We start from the raw sequence: 21,820 nt of genomic DNA on the forward strand, positions 1-21,820 counted from the left end.
CATTACAGTTATTTGCTTAATTAAATGCAGCAAATTGGACGGCAGTCCTTTTCAAATTTGCAGATACAATAGGTTCGATTTCATCAATGCATTTCTTTAGTCTACTAGTGTCGTTTTGGAAACAGTTTTGTAAACATGCCCTCAATGTAGCCTCGGTATCCTTTTCCAATAAAGGACCCATAACTCTTTGAAAAAATTCTAGATCCACTATAATTTGTAATGATCCATCATTGGAGAGATTACCCACATAGGGTTTAAATGCTTCGAAGAGGTATCTGGCTATGAAAATTTGAGTTTCGATCAAAATTTTATGAATCATCTGGGGACCAATTCTAAAGCACTCACTGTGAACAACAATCAAAATCATCAATGCTTCTATGATATAATCGCCTACCCTGAATGAATTTGATGTATACATCGGCCAATTTATTTCATGGAATTTTTCTTCAAGCGTGTCTCTCAAATTAATCTTCAGATCAGAAAGATAATTACCGAAGATTGAAGACTCCATCTTAGATAACAAGCTAAATAGTTCCAAGTTTTTGGAAGTCAGATTCCATTCGAACGCATCATCAAAATATTGTAAAATATTCGGAAATGCGCATTCCCTGATATATTGTAAATTTGTTAATGTTAAAATCGTATGAGAGTTTCTTGGATTGTCTTTATCCTTTGCAGCATTTTTCAAAATTGCTTCCAAAACAGCCTCCATTGAGATAATTTGTTGAATTTCAATGCCTGTAAGTAATTGCTTTGATGGGTAGCTGACAACTGAAATTCCGTTAATAATTGGCAATTTTTCAAATGCGAATAACAAGTCTCTGGTGGCCTTGATACTGACTTCTTGAAACCAAGTAACAATCTCTGGGAATTGTGTCACACCATATTCAAAAGTTAAACTTTTACTATTGTCCTGTGATTTACTTGAGAACGTAACTGTTTCATAAACCTGCCAATTTTCTAGTTGATAAAAGTTAGAAATATCTCTCAATTTTGTAGAGGATATGGCACCTACGCAACGGTCAATTATGGTTGCTAGAGTATTTCTGCATATAGTAATACCGTTAGATGTGATACTCAATTGTGCTAACTCGGTGGAAAACTTCAAAATGGGCTCCACAATTTTGGGTAGATATCTTAAGCAACTTAGCCCATTGCAATTTGGTGGTATAAATCCATAATCCAAGGGCGAACCGGTATCTTTATTGCTGTGAGCAATTCCTTTAGCATGATCTTCCTTCAATGATAGAGGTAAAGAAGCTCGAGAAGACGTGAAAAAAGATAGTAAATTTTGTGAAATCAAGCTAATGAATCCCTCACCCTTTAATCTAATATCGTTAATCTGTTCTTCCCTTAAAATTAAACTCTTTTGATAAGATTCAATGATATTTGAATCGCCTATCAAAATGTTTTCTTTCCTTTTTTCATTTATAATAGAGTTTTGATAGGTCCCATCCAAAAACTTTTCAATATGTTCCCAGAATTCTATGAATTGATTGCAAATTTTCCACAGGTCGTTGATATATTTCAAAATTAATAGCCACATTTCGATAATAATTGGAGAATCAGTTAAGCCTTGAGAACTTAATTGGGAGTTCAAACTTAAATAGTTAGTTCCAGAGACAGTATTTATTTTATTTGGGTCAGCGGTGCTTCTCAAACTTTCATTATCTTTACTGGCATCACTTATATTTTGAAATAATTGGTTGATTTTTAAATAATACGACAGCTCGACACATCCTTGAATATCATTTTGACTAGTATTATTCTGTGATATAAGCCTTTGAGAGTGAATAATTTTGTTTACCATGTGACTTGATAACTCGTTTAGATCATTTTTAAAACCATTTAATTTGATTGACATCCACCTTAAAATTGGGTTTTCACTTGACGACAAGGCAGCGTTTTTATCACCGTTTGGATTTTCATTTTGATTGTTATTGATAAAGTTCTCTAAGTTCAGTAGTTTTGAAAAAAGAGACAAAATTGTTTCTTGAGGTTGATCCACGTTAAAATCTGAGTTCATCAAACTGTTCCAAATCAGATCTTTATAAATAATCAATAAATTTTCTACTTGCGACCAGATTCTCTTGATGATAAGTGATTGTGAAGTATCCGAATTTTGGTTGAAATCACGGCAGATCGTGAGGCCTTTTGAATACTGAATCATGAACTCATTGAAATTGTTATTATTTAAACATTTCTTCAAACATTTGGGTAAATTAAAGTAAAATTTATACCGTTCAATAAATTTTTTGGTGGCCTGATAATTTAAAATCTTCTGATAGTTATCCATTAGCGGTTTTAGCTTGAAGGTTGTTGTTCTAATAACTTCGTCGACCTTTTTATTCAAACTCTCCACATTGATCTGATTTTCCTTCGGCGAATCAACTTGGATCTTTTCATTCGTCTTCTCGTCAAATTCCTTGTAAATTTGGTCCAGTTTATTCTTAATTTTAACATATTTCGTGAAATTATTACCAACCAATTGTTTCAAATTTACTGATTGATCCTGTATATCACTGTCCAACTTATCCAATGAGTTATTCAAATCGTTAAAGGAGTCCTGTTTGTGCATATCTCTCAAAAAGGCTTTGACATTAAACTGCTTACTGTTGACAAGATACTTCAACCTTGTTGGATTATTTGGCAAATGTTGCAGTTCTTTGGACATCTCCTGCCCATTCAGGGGATCTTTGATATAACTTAAGGACTCATCATTCAAGTAGGCCTTCGATTCTTTGTCAATACTAATCTGATTTCCATATTTAAAGTCTTTTAATATGTCAAATGATGATTCCATCCCAATTTCATTAGTTGTAGCCTCTTCATTATTTAGTTTTGAGGAATCATGTGCCCATGAATGAGTTGGATTGACGGTCTTCAACTGATAAAATTGAAGCAATTCTTCATCGTCGACTTGAAATCTATCCATGGTGCTGGCCCTACGTTCACTATTTTTAAGTCAATGCAGATTTCCTTCCTGGTATACTCAACGCTAAAACAGCCTCGTTTTTGTTCTATGACTGAAATAATTGATATAGGTATTTTGTTTTTTCAGACTTGAACAAAGACGAAAATAAAAGAAAGCTCTAAAACTAGCCCACTACCACGAAGGACGAGTAGCTAAAGCCAGAGTACTGCTGTGTAAACGATGGATTTTGAGGAGGAATACGATGCTGAGTTTGACGACAACCAAGAAGGGTCATTAGAGACCCCTTTCCCAGCGGCAACAGCTGCCGATAATGAGAACAACGCCAATGAAGATGGTCTTCCAGGGAACAAGCAGAACAAGAAACAGAAAAGAGAGACAGTGGTTGATGACGGGAGTGACAACATATTTGGTATTCCCGAATTTACAAGAAAAGATAAGACTTTGGAAGAGATTCTAGAGATGATGGACGATACGCCTCCCATCATTCCTGACGCAGTCGTGGATTACTATCTGACCAAAAATGGGTTTGATGTTGCAGATGTACGAGTAAAACGACTTTTAGCATTGGCCACGCAGAAGTTTGTTAGTGATATAGCCAAAGATGCGTATGAGTACTCGAGGATCAGGTCCTCCGTTGCAGTATCGAATGCAAACAATAGTCAAGCCAGAGCTAGGCAGTTATTGCAGGGTCAACAGCAGCCTGGTGTACAGCAGATATCACAGCAACAACATCAACAGAACGAGAAGACTACGGCAAGCAAAGTTGTTCTGACAGTGAGCGACCTTAGTAGTGCTGTCGCTGAGTATGGGCTCAATATTGGTCGTCCTGACTTCTACCGCTAGTTTTTAGCACGCAGAGGAAGAAATATGTATATAAAGTAGCAGTATACAATCATCTAAATATAGTCTCACAGTTTAGTTCAAGTGGGAGCGATTATGCACACAAGTTTGACACGTTTCTTGCAGGTCCGTTTTTCATGATTTTCTAATAAGGATCAAGAAGGATTTATGATGTAAAATTACGCCTCCGTACTATCAATACTCTAAGAGAAGAGGAAGGACCTTGCAAGCAATCATACGAAGCAAAAAAATGGCCATTGATTATTCTAAGTGGGATAAGATTGAGTTATCAGACGACTCTGATGTCGAAGTGCATCCTAATGTGGACAAGAAATCGTTCATTAAGTGGAAACAGCAAAGTATTCATGAGCAACGATTCAAAAGAAGCCAAGATATCAAAAACTTAGAGACACAAGTAGATATGTATTCTCATTTGAATAAGAGGGTGGATAAAATTCTGAGTACCTTATCTGAAGAAGATTTTGTTGACTCATCGGCTATTACCAAGTTCTTGAATGCGAATTTTGATAAGTTGGAGAAAAGTAAAGGTGAAAATGTCGATCCTGATATTTCAACGTACAATGAAATGGTTGAAGATCTTTTTGAACAATTGGCTAAAGACTTGGGCAAAGAGGGCAAGGACTTTAAAAATCCACGTCTTTTAAGGGATGCTATTCTCAAACATAGAACTAAAATTGATTCAGTAACAGTAGAAGCCAAGAAGAAGTTGAATGAATTATATAAGGAGAAGAACGCTCATATTTCGTCCGACGATATACATACTGGGTTTGATAGTAGTTTCATGAATAAACAAAAGGAAGAGGCTAAGAAGTTGGAATCAACTTCTTCTGAGGCTCGTGCGGTTTCTACAGATTCTACGATCATCAATAAATTGGCCAAATCATCAACTCCACAAAATTTTATTGAATTCAAAGATGACCCAATGACATTGGCCAAGGAAACTGAAGAGTTTGGTAAGATCTCCGTCAATGATTATTCCAAATCTCAGAAATTTTTATTGGAGCATTTACCTATCATTTCAGAACAGCAAAAGGATGCTTTAATGATGAAGGCTTTCGAGTATCAATTGCATGGTGATGATGAAATGACTTTACAGGTTATTCATCAATCCGAACTAATGGCATATATCAGAGAGATCTACGACCTGAAAAAAATTCCATTCTTGAATCCAATGGAATTATCAAATGTTATCAAGATGTTCTTCGAGAAGGTCATTTTCAATAAGAATAAGCCAGTGGGTAAAGAGTCTTTTTTGAAGTCGGTTCGAGAAAAGTTTTTACATGTCCAAAAACGTTCGAAAATTTTGCAACAAGAAGAAATGGATGAAGCTAATGTAGAAGGAGTGGAGACAATACAATTAAAATCACTAGATGATTCTACAGAATTAGAAGTGAACTTGCCAGATTTCAATTCTAGAGATCCAGAAGAGGTGGAAAAAGTTAAAATTTTCAGAACTTTAATACCAGAAAAAATGCAAGAAGCTATAATGACGAAAAACTTGGGTAATATCAATAAGGTATTTGAAGATATACCAATTGAAGAGGCAGAGAAAATTTTGGAAGTGTTCAACGATATTGATATCATTGGAATCAAAGCCATTCTGGAAAACGAAAAAGATTTCCAAAGTTTGAAAGATCAATACGAGCAGGGGAACGAAGATGCCACTATGGGAAGTTTAACCTTGAGTGATAATGAGAATGGGGGAAAAGAGCATGAAGAGGTCAAAAATACTGCCGAAACAGTTGACTAGCAAATTATGTAGCTATTTTATGGGCGCAGTGTGCATCCATTTTCGTTTGTTAGTTATTGCCATATACACATAATGAAAAAGAAGGAAAAAAAATTTCATAATTAATAAAGTGAATCGTTAGGTCACATCAGAAAATTCGTGACTATCGTTATACGTGAATATGTAATAATTTTGTTTTTCTATTAGTGCATGTGTGTGTGTTTGTATGTGTGTGTTTATGTGTGTGTATGTATGCGTCATCTGTATATACTACACTACACTGAAAACCGAAAGTGGAAGTTGTGAGAAAAATGGTCTTTTGAAGTATGTTGAACGGGGCTAATATATGAGATGAATATGAAGAAAAAAATTGTGACAAGAGAAAAGGTGGAGAGAAAAAACGATAACTATTGAGGGTTGATAAAATCAAAGCAAAACATGGTAACAAAACTTTCATTAAAACAAATATATACTCTTTTTCATTTTCATTTTTTGATGTTTTTTTCTTTATTTCATGATATTGGTGAAGAACTTACGACTTTAAACTCATCAATAAAAAGGCAGCACTATTGTCTTCACCATTTTTTGGCTGCTGGCCACGTTTTTGTTGGTCTTCTTGTAAGGGCGATCCAATTTCTCCATTTTGAGAGTTGATGAAATTTGGATTTGTGGGTTTGGGACTAACAACACCATTTGTAGAACTTGCTACGCTATCTATATTGGGTACCAAACTGTTGTTTCTCAAAGAAGCAGCACCAATTGATTCCCAATCTTCTTCATCTGTATCTGAGTGAGGTTGATGATGAGAATGGGGGCGGAGTTGTGGGGATGACTCACCGTTCAAGCGTTGCGATGCCAATTTATGTTTTTCTTTATCCGAGAGTAATATATGATTTGAACCCATATTTATTTTTTCTTCGAGTTTAGGAGAAGTGGAAGCGGACGTGGCCTTGGAGGTAGGGTTTGTGGTAACGATAAGGTAGTTTTTGTTTGGAAAAAGTGTCGATCTTATACTTGACTCTTTCGATACAGACAACCGAGATGCTCTTCTTGAAGTTGGCTCGCTTGTTGCTGTAAGTTTCTCTAAATCTATTTTCCCTTGGTTTGTATTGTTGTTGTTATTTGGAGTAGTTGTTGAAGTGGAGTTGGGGGAGAGATGAGATGAGTCTTGATGTGCGTTTAGTTTGGAGATGAACGAGGTATGTGGTTTTATACTTGAACGGCGTCTATTTCTTAGCAGTGGTCTGATTTTCTGTGCTATTATTTCATGTTCAATATTTTCAGGAGTGGAATCTGCGAACACCACCTGTGACCTCCTCCTACCAAAGCTATAGGGGTCATTATTCGAAACTTTTCCAAAGTTATTACTACTGTTCCTTGATTTATTCTGATAATGTAAATGATGATCATCTTCATCAAATTCTTCATCCTCGTCTTCAGATGCAAGGGCATTTTCATCTATATAGAGCACATTGGTCGCTGAAAGCGGCGATTTGCTGCGTTTGATATTGACAGGAATGGCAGTAGCAGCAGCAGCAGAAGCAGCAGTAGTCTCATCTATACTGGTGTGGTTATGCTCGATTTTTACCGGCATTTCAACTTTGCCGCCTGAATTTAAGTTTGAATTGTTGCTTTTCCTCCTTTGACTCTCTTGTGAAATCAAGTCTTTCACCTTGGCGTTAGCAAAGTTGGTCGCCTCCAGTTCCTTAACAAAATGTGCAGGATCTACTATTTTCGCAGACCATTGACCCCACCCAATCTTTTCAAATACCACCGATCTTTCTTTATCACCACTTTCCATGGCACTCATGATGAGTCGTCTTTGTTTGGATGATGATAAATCTTTAAAGCAGGGAATATCCAGACACAATGTCTGCGTAATATGCCTAATGGCCAACGGTCCCTTTTCTAGTAATAAAGTAGATAGTTTCTCAGGTGTCACCCTTTGAGCCGCCGCCAACCCTGCAGGTGATGATGTGGAAATAGGTTTTGTGGAAAATACATTGGAGTTTACCTCGGATTTGACCGATATGTTTTGGGGAGGCGAGACATCGTTTTGGTTCTCTGACATTATGAAAATATTCCGGAGAATGCCTACTTTCCAAATTTCTGCTTATTCAGAAAAGTACAAAAAAGCAAGAGCCTTATGTTTGGCGTACACCTTGATAGTCTCGAGATGATACTATATTCTTTGCTTTCTCCCTTTTAGTGGAAATGTTAATGGTTTAATCTCGCTTGGAAGCGGTTACAAATTCACGTGCTCCGATTGGAAAACAGTCTATTAACACGACTCTTGAAAATCTCACTTGGCCCTTTTTTGCGATAAGTTAACGTGCGCTTGTACAGAATTTCTCACCACTATTTACACTCAATGTCTATTTCAATTGGCTTGTTTCAGGTATGGAAGGTAGTGCACTGTATCCGTATATCTTTGTATTTGAGTGGGTTGTGTGTAAAGATATATACTGATGAAGACTATCTGAAATAGCTCACACTTCGGTTTAGTAATGAAAGGCGCCTTAACCCTCTCAGCGCGCACGTGCGGAGTGATCATCCCACTTCGTAGAGACTTCTGCACGTTATAATGGAGATACTAGTTTCAGCGCATCTTGATTGCAAACAACCAATTCATACAGGTATCAACATAGCACATATATTCGTTCTTTTCCTTGGGGGTCCTTGAATTGCGTTGCACCTCTGTGATTAGTTCGAAAAATATGTATAAAAAATCAAAAGATCTTTTCGTAAGATGCTGTTATAGCATGCATAGGTGGCATGCTCAAATGTAGTTTGAATGATCTCGCTACATTTTATCACGAATTCACAATCTTTCCTTGTTTCCTATGATTCAGACGAAATTTGACACAGAGAATCGAGGCATGTCGTTAAGGCATAAGTTTCTAATTCTTTTGACGGGTGTATGCCAGAATTATATATAAGAACCAAATTCTTTAAGATAATTGATCATTTGGCTGCGTGCTACAATCAAGAGATTGCCTGTGCGTGGATAGGCTTGTTGACGTAATTCCAACATACTCCCTACGCTCTGCGCACAAAAAGGCAGCGTATAGGCTCAGCCGATCTCTCCTGCTATATTTACTGTTTGTTCGCACTTGACATGCGTTGCCTTAACACTTCGCAAACGAAATAGTCTGTAGTACGTGTAGAATACTCCTTAACTTGTTGAACCTGAAGTATACAGAAAAAAAAATGTTAAATTCAGCGGCATAAATGACTTTGACCTACTTTATCTGGCAGGCTGCTTTTCCTCAAAGAGATTCTGACATCTTCCGTTGTTGCAAAGCAAATATCTCGTACCAATAAGGAGGGATGGTTGAATTTGACGTACCATGCTTAGCACGAATGGCTCATTTTAAATTGTCTCGCTTTCTCATTCACCTTCATCGCAAGTACTAATCACCCGCAATGCGGTCATCAAATGACTCTGTTCCCAAAATCACCTTATCTTTCGATGAAACATATCGCCACAACCCGTTGGGTGCACTCATGGTCGTTTAACCCGGCAGTATTGTTATGTCATTGTTGAATATCCTGTTTATGCTTTGTTATACTTCGAGCACATCTTCAGCCGGTCGCCCGTTATAGTAAGAGTCCTTAATTATTGAGACAGTAATGTCTTTCATATCATTCAGTGCGTGTCTTTGTTGCTCCTTCAATTCTCTAATCATCGGCAAACTACTAGTTGCTCCCCTTAATTGCTTACATATTTTAGGTTAAAGTTATATCTTCTTTTTTTTACATTTACGGAATTAAAGTTAATTAAGGTCATCAGTTCTAATCATTCAATAAGTATTCCGTTACTGAATGACTGGAATCTGACAGTTATCCTGTATAATTTACATATTTCTTGTCGCTTTATGCTGTATACAATCTTTTGCACACTTTATAATCGAGAGGAGAGCATCGCAGCCTACTAAAGAAAATGCAATGAGGATATATCAACCTTCTCATTTTTTTCTCTATGCCTCATAGTTACGGCTGTTTCGAGTCGTCTGGCCACCGAGAAGAAGGTTTTTAATCGGTAGAAAGGTATAATTCACCAATTCTACTTAAAAATTGCTTGACAGCATGTCTTAATTCTGTTGGAACGCTCTTGTCTAATATTTGGATTACCAAGGCATACATAGCTGGACAATACAATCTGAAGTCTTCATCGTCAAATTCATAGTAACCTTGTAGGATTTCAACAATCACGGAACGCCAAGCATTGATACTACGTTCCATGGTTCTATCATCCAAGGAAACGTAACCCTCGACAACCTGGATGCAAATAGTAATCAAACGACTTATTAAGTCAGTCTTCTTCTCATCATCGTTCAGATATAACTGAAACATAATGTCAAGGAGAACGGCGGCAGCACTGGTTTCTTGTTTCAACAAATTTGGAATTTTATCAACCACTCGAGCTTCTACTAATCTTGTTCTCAATCCATAATCCTCGTTAAAATCACGAGAAAACTCATAAGATTTCTCTAATAATCTTGTAATTCTAATGGCCTCCTTAAAAGGAATGCAGTGGGCGAAATCCTCATTTTCAAATAATTCGTTCAGCAATTCTATCATCAAGAGCTGTAAAACGCATTTGACAACAATGGAGTTCTTGACATTTATTCTCCGACGTATATCTTCGTTACTTTCGTTACGTTTCATATGCTTAGACCTCCTAGGAACATTCAAAGTAGCAGCTTTCGAGTTTAATTCGTTCTTCGCTGTCGGAATGGCATTACCGTTATTCAATTTGGTTTCCCCGTTGAGCGCTTCAACCATGTCGCCGCCGACATCTTCACTGGATTCTTCCTGATGCGCTCTTTCCACAGTTTCACTGATATTGGAATTGTCTTCATCAACATCGTTATTATCATTATCTGACTGTTGGCTAGCATCATTTGCCGTTTGGTGATGAGAAACAGAGGGCTTTCTTCCTTGCTGCAACGGATCATAATCGAACAATTCATTTGCAGTGGTTAAATCAAATAACTTATCAAATACATCACCTATTTGGATCCAGTGATATTCATTGAATTTGGTTACGTTTTGTAGTATCAATTGTTGTAAGCAAGACCTCCCAATTCTGGCAATAGTATCATTTTCTTGACAAATACACGATACCAGTAGACCTAAAAATCCATCAAGCATCTTGTTCAGCGATTCAAAGTAGTGCGTGAAAAGAGCAATCAGATTCCTTAAGGCTTGGATTAATGTGGTTGATAACCACACACTTAAATCATCGTGACTGTTGAATTGGTTGACTTCCCAATGCTTTGATAATACGCCAAAAATAGGGAATAGCAATTTCTTGCAAATTTTTTCCCAGAATTCATCATTGAATTTGCTACCATATGCCACCAAAGCGTCGAACATGTAGTTTAGTGCACGTGACCTTACTTCTAGGTCTTCGGCTGTCATTATGGTGTCATTGAAGCAGAATAACATAGGGAACCACACATCCTGGAATATATCTTTCCCACGTAGCAGAGTATTGTTGTGTTTTCTTTCTTCTTCCGTCTTGCTTTCATTATAGAAGCAAATATCAGCAACGTTCTGCGTCATCTTTCTTAGTGACTCCAAGGCATGTAGAGATAGTTTCTGAAATCTTTTATTTTTGGTGATTTCTCTGAAGACGCCAACCAATTCAGAAAAGGCATCTTCTTGGGAAAATACGTTTTCAAAGTGGTTGGTTACAATATCGTTGCTGACCAACAATTGGGTTTTTAATACAATAGATTCTGTGCCTGAGCGAGCCGTATATTGTAAAGATTCAAGAATAGGTTTCCAACCTGATTTAATTCTTTCTGATTTTGTTAATATGAAGTTCCTGAAACACTCGATAATCATTTCTTGAACTTCAGTGTTACCGCTGTTTTGTACCGTGTATTCAAAAGGTTTCAAAAAATCGTGTTGAAATTCAAAGCCTGATAATTCTTCAATATCTAAAAATCTCATTGACAATTGACGCAGAGAATCGATAGCAAAGAAAACGACAGCTAGGTTAGAGTTTGTAGCAATTTTGTTGAAGGCTTTTCCCATAACAGCCCAAAGTGGCGTCCATTCTAATTTGATACGATCCATATTATAGTAACAAACATCAACCATTTTTTGCAAAGAAAACATTCTTGGAGTAGAAGCATTTTCAGATGATTCGATTTCTTCTAAAGATACGGCAGTTAACGCTTTGATGAATTCAACGATAGCATTACCTGACAACTCCGAACTCTTGGTAAATATATTGTCCATCAGAACGACTAATTCACTGGAAGATATAAATTTAGAGATTTCGGGCGATAAGGTTTGATTGTGATGTTTTTCTTGAGCCAATTCGGTTGGAGTCGCCTTCTTACCCCAGACATCAAAAAATGATGTGTTATTGGATCGTGATGATTCATAAGAAACTCTAGGATTTGCAACACGTGCTTGTGCGACATCGGGGACAGTATCCCTATCAATACCCTTAGATATTAACTGCAATCTTTCCATTTGAGACACCACGAGTAGGATGTCCTTCCATGATTCCTCCAAGTAATTTCCTTCGGACAAAGCCACTTCAAGAAGAATTACCATTGCGTTGACATTCTTGACTTTGATTTCCTCAAGGTTTTGGAGATTACAGAACTGGACTAAAGCACCCACAAAAGAGGTTCTAGCATCATTGATTCTAAAGGTGGAAGCAATTTTTATCGATATTTTTAAGCCTTCTAAGCACTTATTTGTTGTATCGATGTCATCGTAATCCTTGAACGGTGGAGTTAATGCTGCTAAAAAGGACATCCAAAGTGTTTCAAAAATGGATTTAACATGTTCAATATGAGATGCAGCATAATAGATACCTGGGCTTCCTTTATTCTTATTCAGATTTTTGAAGACTAATTCAGTCTTAGATGAAATTTCTTTCGAGACTTGATTATATGCCTCCCTTGTTAAATCACGAGAACTGAAAAAATTGAAAGCAGATTGTTGTTGTTGAACAAGATTGGTATCACCTGTAAGCATTGCTTGATGCTGTTCGGAAATCAGTTTAATTTCATTATTAGCGATTTCATTGAATAGACCTTCCAAGAACTCCCTCGGCAAATCTCTTCCATTATCAATTCCTTCATTGTTTTCAAAAAACTCCTGCAAAGACATTTTATTCTTAATCCGTGACGAATGCAAATCCGTGTTTAACATTATTAAAGAGTACGATAGCACGTATGCAGTATCCGCTTTTGAAAAGACTCCAGGGTTTTGGTCAACGAATCTCTCAGCAAATTTCAACATAAATCTATCGATTTTTTGACCTTCGCCAGGCAACCTGAAGCTTTGTAAAAATGATCTTAATGCATCAACAATAGACATACCGGTAAAGTCGAATTCATCTACGAAAGCGTGCATGATAGCAATGTTCTTGTCGTCACCTTCACCTAAGTAATCACCAATGGCAGCCAGATCTAAACCCTCAGTTTTTAGTAGCCACTTGGCAATTGAATTTGGAGAATCATCCTTCAAAAATCCCTTTTGAATAAGTAGAGGAATAGCTTTTTTGGGTTTATTATTAAAAAAGAAAACACATTCTGACAAAGCAGTTTTCCTTAACTTCAAATTTTCAAATTGTGTGGGGTCATCCGCGTCAATATTTTGACTACTCAAAGATCTACTCTCTTCATCTTCATATGATGGTTTGATGTCGTCGTTACTGGCCACATCATTATTAAGAGATGATCTAGATTCTTGGGGCCCTGACGATGTTGTGTTTAGCGTGACCTTATTAGCGGAATTGGGGTTTGGATTCAAAGCTTTGTGAGCCCACGAGCTCAAAGAACGCAAAACTGATACAATGCAATTCAGTGACACCATTTTGAGGGCAAAATCAAGGGGGAAAAGTAAATTGACCTGGCCGATATCAGGACTCGAAGATAAGTTGGAAGAAGTCAAAAGGGGTAACTGGGAGAAATTGTAGGTGGATAAGGATTTTGATATCTGTTCATCGTAATACGATCTTTGAGTTTGAGTAATTTCCACTCTAGTTAAAGCCAACCTTGTTAAGTAATCAACAGTTACCTCCATGACATTTGGCATTCCAGGATTACAATCATAATTCAAATAAAATTCAACTAAAGTTCTTGGATCATTACAAATTCGTTGGATAACACTCAAAAAATATCTTTTCTGTTGGGAAGTAGAGGTAGTTAATTCTGAAATAGGGAAGTAAATTTCTGTTAAAAAAACTGGAATCTCCTTTACAAAATCTGCTCTCAAATTAGCAATTAGTAACCACATAATTTCTAAAGTAACTTCGAAAACAGGAGCTAAGGGAGAGGCAGCATTTCTTGATAAAACAAGACGCAAGTATTGTCTGATTGAATCGATAAAACAAACACGCTCCTTTCCTGGTAGATAAATGTTATGCGAAAGGAAGACATCAATATGGTCTTTGATGATGGAATAAATGATGTGAAGGGACAGAAGTTTCGATCTTACAGCGTGTGCTCTCATGTCGAGTTCTGTTTCTAGTGGTTTAGCACATATCTTCGCCATTACCCTAAAGACTAAGAATGCGTCCTTAACCGCGAGGTCTTGGTTGGTGATAGCATTCGACTCTGGTTGTTGAGTATCCATCAATCTCTCTTCATCGTCGTTCAATTTATCCATATTCTCTAAAGTTAACGGAACTGGCGTTTCTACATTCTCAGAAAGTTCGGAAAGTTCTGTGGCGGACTGTTGCTGATGGCTTTTTGTTGATAAAGAGACTGTTGAAGAAACAGTTTGTTTGAGATCAATTTTATCGTACACTGAACTAATGATTTGTGTTAAGGTGGCTTGAGCAATACCTTGGTTTGATGCGTTTAATGAAAAGACAAAAACGTTGTAAATTGTCCTGATAGCCTTTAACAAGGAAGCTCCGTGGCATAAAGAGCTTGAATCTTCCTCTAAAATGCAACTAGATAGAGCTCTTACGATTTGTAATTCCACGCGTTCATCAGTACCTTCACCTTGAAAACAGGCGGAAATGGTATCAATCGCAGCATCTATAACTTTTTGCTTTGGAGGTGGTGTTATACCATCGGCCACGTTTTGTTGTTGGTCGTTAGAAGCTAGAGAATCAGGAGGATTCACTAGCAGCGTTTCGTCGAGGGATCTGAAGGAAAACAGTTTTGACAGACAATCTAAAGCCAAGCTTTGAATTCTGGAAGATTTAGTGCGACAACTTGCCCTCAAGGCTTCGAAGACCAATATGGAATCCACGTAATGGGGGGTACTTGTGGCTTGCGGATCGAATTCTTTGAATTTTTGCAATGTTCTTTCAATGGCCTTTTGAGCACTGGAATTTTTTTTAATGTCCTTATCACTCAAAATAGTCTCTAACGTAGTCTTCACTAAAATTATAGTTGAGTTTATATTCGGACCATTTGAGGATGGTGAAATATTTTTTGTGTGAGTAAACTGTGTGGCAGTAGTATCGCTGGTGGGGGCAATATTTTGTTCAATGGCAACAGGTTCGTCAACATTTTCTTCTTCTTCTTCTGATACACTTTCATCGCCAGACGAGCCATTTGATGTATTTCCATCACTTTCATCAGATTCCTCGTCTTCAGCAGAGCTGCTGGCAGCACTTTCCCCTGAGACTGATTCGGAATCTTCGCCTTCTTCAGAACCAACTTCTGAGCTGCTGCTAGCGTCGGTATCATCGTCCTCCTCCTCATCGTCGTCATCGTCATCATCTTCATCATCGTCATCATCATTCTCGTCTTCATTGGCAGCAATATCTTCAGTTTCTTTTTCTGGCACTTGAGATTCGTTTACCGCATGGCTACATATTTCGTTTGCATCTGCTACATTTGCGACACCTTTATCCTTGTGTTTTTGTTTTTCAAGTTCATTAAGTTCTGTCTCTTTAGTTTCTTCTTCTTTTTCTTGGTTATGCTGTGATTTTGCAGTTTGGTCGATTGAAGAAATGGTCCCTACTTTTGGAGATGCTTCAGCATTCCCTAATGAATTCTGCTCGGACATCTGGTATAGTAGTACTTAGACTTGTTTCTTATCTTTTGTCGTGAAATTCTGAAAATGGAGGAAGAAATAGTTGAAGAGATTGCCTTTTTATTGGTTCTGGAGAAACTTGAACAAATTGAGCACGCGTTGATTGCAGAACTACCTTGTATTCCTCCTAGAAATGATTTCAATTCTATCCGTTGGCGTTAATGAAATAAATTAAAAGGTAATAACGATGCTCAAAAGAAGCAGGTGTAAATCTCAACTTTTAGTTTCCTTTCCCGTTTGCTTTGTTTTTCCCTCGCCTCGATATTATAATTTTCATTCGGCGCCTTGATGAAAACTACACGTTTACTTTCTCTTCTGCAGAGGAAAACAGATAATATGTGTAAACCAAAGCCTCCTCATCTATAATGGCCAAAAAAAAACGTAGCCGTCCTGTGAAAATAAAATTGCATGCATAATCAATACTCATATGCCAATAAGCGTATTCGACTAGCTTGAGATAAGATATTGAAGCAATAATTAATCGCGGTGGGGGAAAAAATTAAGGTCCTACCCGGATTCGAACCGGGGTTGTCCGGATCAAAACCGAAAGTGATAACCACTACACTATAGGACCGCGAACATATGCTAAACCTAAGCACAGTGAACTTACTGGTAAAATGTTGAAAAATCTGCATCTCTAAATCAGCTGCTGCTTCTCATGTGGTTCTTTAGTCTTGTTGGAACAATAATCAACTATCCATCAATTACTAGTACAGCTGATTAATACATCCAATCACGTAGCTAGAAGATTATCATATACGGTGTTAAGAAGATGAAAAAAAATATTAGACCGGTGAAATAAGATTCAGAACAGTCATCAAATTTAGTGGAGGCTGAAGTGCAAGGATTGATAATGCAATAGAATCAATGAATAAAGACGTATAAAATGAAGAAAGAAATAAGAATGAAATTATGTAAAAGTGTTGATTCCCTTTCGTGGATTCCTAAATCCATGAGGAGAACTTCTAGTATATTCTATATACATAATATTATTAACCTTATCAAAAATGGAATCCCAACAAATGTCACAAGATTTTAACGGTCATTACTGATTAATACATTCAATCATATAACTAGACGATTATTGTTGATAATTAGTGGTTTAGTCAGTTGTAATAATTAAGAATAAGTCGTTCTTTCTTAATTTATACAAGAGAGGTATATAAAATACACGCTGTTTGATTATATGAAATTCAATGGTTCAGACATAATTCGGAACATTTATGATAAGTTTTTGGTTATAACTCATCTTCTTATATGCTAATTTCTGGTCAATTAATAGATTTTTATCTTCCTACTCCAATATAATTGGTATCATCATAAGAATGCTTGCATTCACTTATCCAACATGATTAGTATCATGTTAAAGAATGTCCGTCATCACTTACTCCAATTTATATGAATAAGTGTATAGTCGTAGTCACTTATTTCAACAATTATCAGATATGGTGGTAAGAAGATGACGAGAATTATCAGATCAGTGAAATATGATCCAGAACAGCCATCAAATTTAGTGGAAGCTGAAGTGCTAAGATTGATCATGCAATAGGATGAATGAATAACAACGTATAAAAATGAAGGAGGAAATAAGAATGAAATTATGCAAAATTGGCGGACCCCTTTCGCGGATACCTAAACTTCATGAGGAGAGCTTCTGCTATATTCTGTATACATGATATCATTAACCTTATCAAAAATGGAATCCCAACAATTGTCACAAAATTTTACGGGTCAATACAAACACCATATGCGATAATACTCTGGCAACAATAATTATAATCTTTTTTCGTTATATAGGTGATCAACAGACGATAGTTAATTTTTTTGGAACACTCTCATAGTGGTGAGGCCTAGCTTCACCTAAGATAGACTCTTCACTGCTATCTTGAGTGATAAATTTCACACCGCACACAGCTGGTCATTATCTCAACGGGTTAGTTTGTCTTTTCAACGATATTCAAAGAACTACTCTATGAAATTATGTAATACATAATAGTGATTAGTATATGATATATCCAAGTGTTCTAATTATTTGGATTGATTTTAATTTTTGTTATTGTTTTACGACAAAAAAAAATTATAAGCCGACATTCAATGTCAAGAATATCACAACTACAAAAGATCGAAACGGGAAGGCTTGATTGGCGTTGATTACTAAGGCCGCACAAGTTCTGTTTGCTTTGACGGCAATTCACAACTTTCTACATTTTGCCACCATGGTATTGCCGAGCTTGGTGGGCGGCTATGCAGTAAACGGCCTTGTTCGCGCGGTTAAAAGTTCTGGAAGATTCGCGAAGATCTGGGCAGGGGTGAAGTACAGGGGCGGTGCTGGGCGGCAGGGGGCCTGCTGTGGTGGTATCTATATAAGATTGGCTGCAATAGGGATATACTTCTTTGGAAGAATTTCCTTCCATACTCTTATAAGATAAAACAAGCAAAATTACAAATTATATACAGGCAAATTCAGGCAAGTTTTCCAATTGCACGTAAAGTAAGACCAAACTAATTTAAAACAATGAGTTTTTACCAACCTTCCCTATCTCTCTACGATGTTTTGAACGCATTGTCTAGCCAAACTGACCTGAGGGAGCAGCAAGGATTACCCCGCCAATCGCAAAGGCCACAGAGATATCATCCTCATCATGGTCAGGTGCATGCTGGCGGGCATCATCCCCGCCACCACCACCCCCTGTATAACAGATACAACGGCGCTTCCAATGCTTACCACTACCGCCCCCCTGGACAGGCCTATTACTACAGTCCGGAGTACGGCTACGATGACGAGGATGGTGAAGTGGAGGAACAAGATGGGAACATGGTGGATAGCAGTAAAAACTATGGTGCTGAAAGACAGGAAGGTGAGGGGGAGGGCGGCTCTTCCAGACAATATCCATCGTACTATCATAGCAGTTCTGCCAGGAACAATAGAAACGACCAGCAGGTGAACAGTCTAAACGACTTGCTGAGCGCTTTGATAGGTGTTCCACCTTACGAGGGTACTGAATCAGAAGTGGAAGCAAAGACTGAAGAAGAGAAGGAAAAAGGAGAGGCAACTGAGGAGTCTGGGAATTTGGAGGACAGAGCATCTGGAAAAGATGAAAAGCAACCTCTGGACCAACCTGAGGCAACGTCGAAACCACCATTAACGAAGAAATCTTCATCATTCGCTCATCTACAAGCCCCTTCCCCAGTTCCTGACCCTTTGCAAGTTTCCAAGCCTGAAACGAGAATGGACCTACCATTTTCACCAGAGGTAAACATCTACGACACCGAGGACACTTATGTGGTTGTTCTTGCGCTGCCAGGTGCCAACTCTAAGGCCTTCCATATTGATTATCATCCATCTTCTCATGAAATGCTTATTAAGGGCAAAATCGAAGACAGAGTCGGCATCGATGAGAAATTCTTGAAAATCACGGAACTAAAGTACGGTGCCTTTGAAAGAACCGTCAAATTTCCTGTATTGCCACGCATCAAAGACGAAGAAATCAAAGCAACCTATAACAATGGTCTGCTACAAATCAAGGTGCCCAAAATTGTTAATGACACTGAGAAGCCAAAGCCAAAAAAGAGAATTGCCATCGAGGAAATACCTGACGAAGAATTGGAGTTCGAAGAAAATCCTAATCCTCCCGTAACAGATTGAAGATCATATATGTACATATACACATGTCGTCGCATCAAACATGGTGCGCATATATACGTAGGATAACGTATGCATCCTTCTTTTTTTCTCCTGCGCACCAGAATACTCATCGTACTTTTTTTTCTAGTAACGCGTCACGTCACAATGTCTAGTTCTGTGACGTTCTTCGCCATTTCAAAGAGATCACGAAATATATACTGAGTTTTCGGCCTTTTAAACATACGACCAAGAGTAAATGTTCGTTAAGGACATGCACGAGATATTTTCATCACCCTTATTGCTGCCCGAATGAAGTATAATTTTTAACCGGGTATTAAATTATGGCTTGCATCGTCTAACGTGATTTGTATTCAATTTTTCTTTTTTTTCTAGAAAATTTTTTTTTTTCAGTTGATTCAACTCGCACAAGCCACAGCTCGATTTATTTTGGTATTATTCTCTTTCGAACAGGTTCCATTAATTTGCGACAAAAGAGACTTTTCCTAACAAGTGTACTCGGAAAGACACCCTTACTTGCCACACTAATAACAATGTCAGATCCAAATCAAGGTAACAATCAACAACAATACGGTCAAAATCCTAACCAACAGCAAGGCAATAACAAGTACCAAGGTTATCAAGCTTACAATGCTCAAGCCCAACCTGCAAACGGCTACTATCAAAACTACCAAGGATTTGCCGGCTATCAACAAGGCGGCTACCAACAGTATGACCGAGACGCCGGTAGTCAGCAACAATACAACCCACAAGGTGGCTATCAACAGTACCCCCCACAGGAAGGTTACCAACAACAGTCCAATCCACAAGGTGGTCGTGGTAATTACAAAAGCTTCAACTATAACAACAATGTTCAAGGGTATCAAGCTGGCTTCCAACCGCAATCTCAAGGTATGTCTCTGAACGACTTCCAAAAGCAACAAAAGCAAACTGCTCCTAAGCCAAAGAAGACTTTGAAGCTTGTTTCAAGCTCTGGTATCAAGTTAGCTAATGCTACGAAGAAGGTCAGCACAAAGCCTGCCGAAACCGAAAAGAAAGAGGAAGACAAGCCTGTCAAAACCGAGGAACAAATCAAGGTCGAAGAACCAATTAAAGAAGAGAAAAAAGCAGTCAAGACTGAGGAAAAGAAAGAGGTAGAATCTGAACTACCAAGGGTCGAAGACTTGAAGATATCCGAATCGACTGATAATAGCAATACTGCTAACGTCACAAGTGCAGACACTTTGATAAAAGAACAAGAAGAAGAAGTTGATGACGAAGTTGTTAATGATATGTTTGGCGGTAAAGATCACGTTTCTTTGATTTTCATGGGACATGTTGATGCTGGTAAGTCTACTATGGGTGGTAATCTGCTATACTTGACTGGCTCCGTGGATAAAAGAACAATTGAAAAATACGAAAGAGAAGCTAAGGATGCTGGTAGGCAAGGTTGGTACTTGTCATGGGTCATGGATACAAATAAGGAAGAGAGAAACGACGGTAAGACCATTGAAGTTGGTAAAGCTTATTTCGAAACTGAGAAAAGACGTTATACCATTCTGGATGCTCCTGGTCATAAAATGTACGTTTCCGAAATGATTGGTGGTGCTTCGCAAGCCGATGTTGGTGTTTTAGTCATATCTGCCAGAAAGGGTGAATATGAAACCGGTTTCGAAAGAGGTGGCCAAACACGTGAACACGCCCTATTGGCCAAGACCCAGGGTGTTAATAAAATGGTTGTTGTCGTAAATAAGATGGATGATGCAACCGTCAACTGGTCCAAAGAACGTTACGATCAATGTGTAGGTAATGTTAGCAACTTTTTGAAAGCGATTGGTTACAACATCAAGACAGATGTTGCGTTTATGCCAGTATCAGGTTACAGCGGTGCAAACTTGAAAAATCGTGTAGATCCAAAGGAGTGTTCATGGTATACCGGCCCAACTCTGTTGGAATACCTGGACACAATGAACCACGTCGATCGTCATGTCAATGCTCCATTCATGTTGCCTATTGCTGCTAAGATGAAGGATTTAGGTACCATAGTTGAAGGCAAGATCGAATCCGGTCATATCAAGAAGGGTCAATCCACCTTGTTGATGCCTAACAAAACCTCAGTGGAAATTCAAAACATTTACAACGAAACTGAAAACGAAGTTGACATGGCTATGTGCGGTGAACAGGTTAAGTTGAGAATTAAAGGAGTTGAAGAAGAAGACATCTCTCCAGGGTTTGTGTTAACATCACCAAAGAACCCTATCAAAAGTGTTACCAAATTTGTTGCCCAAATTGCCATTGTAGAGTTAAAGTCCATTATAGCTGCTGGGTTTTCATGTGTCATGCACGTTCATACAGCCATTGAAGAGGTTCATATTGTTAAATTATTGCACAAATTAGAAAAGGGTAGCAATCGTAAATCGAAGAAGCCACCTGCTTTCGCTAAGAAAGGTATGAAGGTTATTGCTGTTTTAGAGACTGAAGCTCCAGTTTGTGTCGAAGCTTACCAAGATTATCCTCAATTGGGTAGATTCACTCTAAGAGATCAAGGTACCACAATCGCCATCGGTAAAATTGTTAAGATTGCTGAATAAATTTCTTGCAAGAACAAATAAGAAAGAAATCACGATAATACCAATCATAA

At 37.8% G+C, this 21,820-nt stretch overlaps 7 protein-coding genes and 1 non-coding gene across 8 annotated transcripts; 4 read left to right on the forward strand and 4 right to left on the reverse strand.

Moving 5' to 3' along the window:
- Window positions 1-16: 16 nt before the first annotated feature.
- SEC5 (exocyst subunit SEC5) lies at window positions 17-2,935 on the reverse strand (the record flags this gene model as incomplete). The annotated part of the gene is made up of 1 exon (XM_056226944.1): window positions 17-2,935. One exon carries the CDS (start codon window positions 2,933-2,935, stop codon window positions 17-19), a length of 2,919 nt encoding a protein of 972 aa, XP_056086814.1.
- Window positions 2,936-3,154: 219 nt separating this feature from the next.
- On the forward strand, window positions 3,155-3,778 carry TAF10 (Taf10p; the record flags this gene model as incomplete). Its single annotated transcript, XM_056226945.1, has 1 exon — window positions 3,155-3,778. The coding sequence occupies one exon, from the start codon at window positions 3,155-3,157 to the stop codon at window positions 3,776-3,778; it is 624 nt and encodes a 207-aa protein (XP_056086815.1).
- A 247-nt stretch (window positions 3,779-4,025) lies between these two features.
- CDC37 (Hsp90 co-chaperone CDC37) lies at window positions 4,026-5,546 on the forward strand (the record flags this gene model as incomplete). Its single annotated transcript, XM_056226946.1, has 1 exon — window positions 4,026-5,546. The coding sequence occupies one exon, from the start codon at window positions 4,026-4,028 to the stop codon at window positions 5,544-5,546; it is 1,521 nt and encodes a 506-aa protein (XP_056086816.1).
- A 511-nt stretch (window positions 5,547-6,057) lies between these two features.
- STB3 (Stb3p) lies at window positions 6,058-7,596 on the reverse strand (the record flags this gene model as incomplete). Its single annotated transcript, XM_056226947.1, has 1 exon — window positions 6,058-7,596. The coding sequence occupies one exon, from the start codon at window positions 7,594-7,596 to the stop codon at window positions 6,058-6,060; it is 1,539 nt and encodes a 512-aa protein (XP_056086817.1).
- Window positions 7,597-9,560: 1,964 nt separating this feature from the next.
- SEC7 (Arf family guanine nucleotide exchange factor SEC7) lies at window positions 9,561-15,530 on the reverse strand (the record flags this gene model as incomplete). The annotated part of the gene is made up of 1 exon (XM_056226948.1): window positions 9,561-15,530. The coding sequence occupies one exon, from the start codon at window positions 15,528-15,530 to the stop codon at window positions 9,561-9,563; it is 5,970 nt and encodes a 1,989-aa protein (XP_056086818.1).
- A 529-nt stretch (window positions 15,531-16,059) lies between these two features.
- Window positions 16,060-16,131, reverse strand: Skdi_4.trna13Q. The gene has a single exon. It is a non-coding gene; the product is annotated as a tRNA-Gln (tRNA).
- Window positions 16,132-18,072: 1,941 nt separating this feature from the next.
- Window positions 18,073-19,203, forward strand: HSP42 (heat shock protein HSP42; the record flags this gene model as incomplete). Its single annotated transcript, XM_056226950.1, has 1 exon — window positions 18,073-19,203. One exon carries the CDS (start codon window positions 18,073-18,075, stop codon window positions 19,201-19,203), a length of 1,131 nt encoding a protein of 376 aa, XP_056086819.1.
- Window positions 19,204-19,733: 530 nt separating this feature from the next.
- Window positions 19,734-21,770, forward strand: SUP35 (translation termination factor GTPase eRF3; the record flags this gene model as incomplete). The annotated part of the gene is made up of 1 exon (XM_056226951.1): window positions 19,734-21,770. One exon carries the CDS (start codon window positions 19,734-19,736, stop codon window positions 21,768-21,770), a length of 2,037 nt encoding a protein of 678 aa, XP_056086820.1.
- Between the last annotated feature and the right edge of the window lie 50 nt (window positions 21,771-21,820).

This window comes from Saccharomyces kudriavzevii, assembly GCF_947243775.1.
Source record: "Saccharomyces kudriavzevii IFO 1802 strain IFO1802 genome assembly, chromosome: 4".
NCBI lineage: Eukaryota > Fungi > Ascomycota > Saccharomycetes > Saccharomycetales > Saccharomycetaceae > Saccharomyces > Saccharomyces kudriavzevii.